This window comes from Mizuhopecten yessoensis, unplaced genomic scaffold (assembly GCF_002113885.1).
Source record: "Mizuhopecten yessoensis strain PY_sf001 unplaced genomic scaffold, ASM211388v2 scaffold715941, whole genome shotgun sequence".
Lineage (NCBI taxonomy): Eukaryota > Metazoa > Mollusca > Bivalvia > Pectinida > Pectinidae > Mizuhopecten > Mizuhopecten yessoensis.
Window position 1 is genome coordinate 72,637 of NW_018479868.1, and position 3,161 is coordinate 75,797.

At 45.7% G+C, this 3,161-nt stretch overlaps 1 protein-coding gene across 1 annotated transcript in view; it reads left to right on the top strand.

Annotated features, from left to right (window-relative positions):
* Window positions 1–2,049: 2,049 nt before the first annotated feature.
* The window catches only part of LOC110441411 (shematrin-like protein 1), a gene marked incomplete at its 3' end in the record, with an annotated part of 6,926 nt that continues 5,814 nt past the window's right edge, over window positions 2,050–3,161 (top strand). Inside the window, exon 1 of the mRNA XM_021484532.1 lies at window positions 2,050–3,144. Coding sequence (XP_021340207.1) covers window positions 2,050–3,144 — 1,095 coding nt within the window. The remainder of the gene's footprint in view (window positions 3,145–3,161) is intronic.

A 3,161-nucleotide genomic window follows, 5' to 3' on the forward strand; every position in this document is an offset into this window, starting at 1 on the left:
AATGCGCAAAGGTTAGCAATGCGGAAATCGTTATTGTAAAGACGCTTAACGGATATCCGAATATAACCTTTCCTCGAATCATCTTATAAGCTTGTGGCGTTTGATGTGTTGTGATAAGGGATTATTCTCTTATTCATTACATGTAAAAAAAATACAGATTATTAAATGAAAAAGAAATAATGAAATAGTTGTATTAAAAGTTTTTTTTTTACATATTATGCATATTTAGCACGAGTCTTGACGGAGTGATGTCCCCTTAGCACGGGTACGGAAGGGGCGAGTACAAAACCCGGAATGCACTCAGGCGTGGAGAGTTTTTTGTTGATTTATTGTATATATTAGTCTGTATCTCCCTCAATACGTTTTGGATTTTTATTCGGAGACCAGTCTAGGAAAGATAATTTTATACCCGTCATAATGATATAAGTTATGCGTACCATTATTTAATATTGGAAGTGAAAGTGGTGGCCGGAATGAACCACTATGAAATAAAAATGGCAATATTTTCAACTGTTTTCGTTCTAATAAATACTCATATCTCAAAAAGTACTGAACCGATTTTTGTTCGGAGACCACTCTGGTCAAGGGAATTTTGCACTTGTTAATATGATACCAACTGTTTAAACACATCTTTCATATTAATCGCAAAAGTGGTGGCCGGAATAAATCGAAATCGTTTGAAAAATGACGAAAAAAGTATAACTTTCTCGTAACTTTCTGGGTTTTTTTACTCATTACTGGTTAATCGCAGAGCCGGTGTTCGGTGACCACTCTAAGCAAGATAATTTTATAATCTTTAAGCTGATATAACTTTTATTAATATACATTACAAACTCGATGCAAAAGTGGTGGCCGGAATGAACTACAATGAAATCTGCGGACGCCATTTTAAGACGATCCACGCTATCACATTTGCTAAAACAAAACGCCACGCCACCGGTGAATAGCGACCGCAGCCGGTGTATAGACTTCATGTAATGGTTAATTCACACCTTTAGCTTCTAGTGGTCGATGACTGTTTACTAAAAAGGCAATTGTATACTAATTACAGAATAATTATATTATGATCCAAATATAAATTACCTTGTTGAGGTTGCGGATTAGGAGGAGTTTAAGTGATGGGTGATCACATTATGGTTATATTAAAATGCCTAGTGCTTGTTGAAATTGGCCAATGAAATAGTTCATATGCCTCTGAACTGTGTTCAAGTTTACCAATCCAGTATATATAGATGAATCTCCCCTACCTAAACCACAATATTTACATATTGATACATAGTGCTCTGAAACCCATAACTCAAGTGCTCATCATGTCCACTCTGTTAGCAGGTCATTCACAGGCGAAGTATTTCCACAGGTACTTGCGTCCTAGTGATGACATCTTCGTCATCTCCCGTAGTGGCTACCGCATTGAGGAGATGTGGGACGAGATTGAGGAGTTAGTGCCCAATTTTGACAATATTGTCTTACATTGTGGTGCTAACAACCTCCATAACGATTCAGTTCCCATCATCCTCAAGCGGTTTTAGCTGCTGTGTGAGAGAATTTGGTCCGTTTCACCGAGGATCCAGGTAGCTATATCTGGCTTGCTGCCCAGGATTGATTCGCGTTGGGAAGACGCCAACCCACGGCCAAGATTCATCTCATCCGTCAACAGCAAGGCTCGACAAATCAACACAGCCCTGAGGACTTTAGCAGACAGCATCCACAACCTTCACTACATCCCACACTCGGCATTCGCTCGGAAAGGACAGATACAAGAACATCTACTTGGCAGAGATGGTCTCCACATTAGTTTCAAGGGAACAGACCGTGTTGTCAACGATCTTCTTGCTGGAATTTCCCTCATCAGAACCACTACTCCACCCACTACGACGCCACCAACTACTCCACCCACTATAACGCCACCAACTACTCCACCCACTTCGACGCCACCCACTACGACGCCACCACATTCGACGCCTTACCTTATACTGCCCTCATCTCTTTACCACCTACTTCACAGCAAGATACCGAACCAACATACGCAGTGAGTGATGACCCAGCATCATGGCCAGCATTACCACCACCCACTACCGTGACTCCGCCACCAACTACTACTCCGCCACCCACTACTACTCCGCCACCCACTACTACTCCGCCACCAACTACTACTCCGCCACCCACTACTACTCGGCCACCAACTACTACTCCGCCACCCACTACTACTCGGTCACCAACTACTACTCCGCCACCCACTACTACTCGGCCACCAACTACTACTCCGTCACCAACTACTCCGCCACCCACTACTACTCGACCACCAACTACTACTCCGCCACCCACTACTCCGCCATCCACTACTACTCGGTCACCAACTACTACTCAGCCACCAACTACTACTCGGTCACCAACTACTACTCAGCCACCAACTACTACTCGGTCACCAACTACTACTCAGCCACCAACTACTACTCGGTCACCAACTACTACTCAGCCACCAACTACTACTCGGTCACCAACTACTACTCAGCCACCAACTACTACTCGGTCACCAACTACTACTCAGCCACCAACTACTACTCGGTCACCAACTACTACTCAGCCACCAACTACTACTCGGTCACCAACTACTACTCAGCCACCAACTACTACTCGGTCACCAACTACTACTCGGCCACCAACTACTACTCCGCCACCAACTACTACTCGGCCACCAACTACTACTCCGCCACCCACTACTACTCGGCCACCAACTACTACTCCGCCACCCACTACTACTCGGCCACCAACTACTACTCCGTCACCAACTACTCCGCCACCCACTACTACTCGACCACCAACTACTACTCCGCCACCCACTACTCCGCCATCCACTACTACTCGGTCACCAACTACTACTCAGCCACCAACTACTACTCGGCCACCCACTACTACTCAGCCACCAACTACTACTCGGTCACCAACTACTACTCGGCCACCAACTACTACTCCGCCACTCACTACTACTCGGCCACCAACTACTACTCCGCCACCCACTACTACTCGGCCACCAACTACTACTCCGTCACCAACTACTCCGCCACCCACTACTACTCGACCACCAACTACTACTCCGCCACCCACTACTCCGCCACCAACTACTACTCCGCCACCAACTACTCCGCCACCCACTACTACTC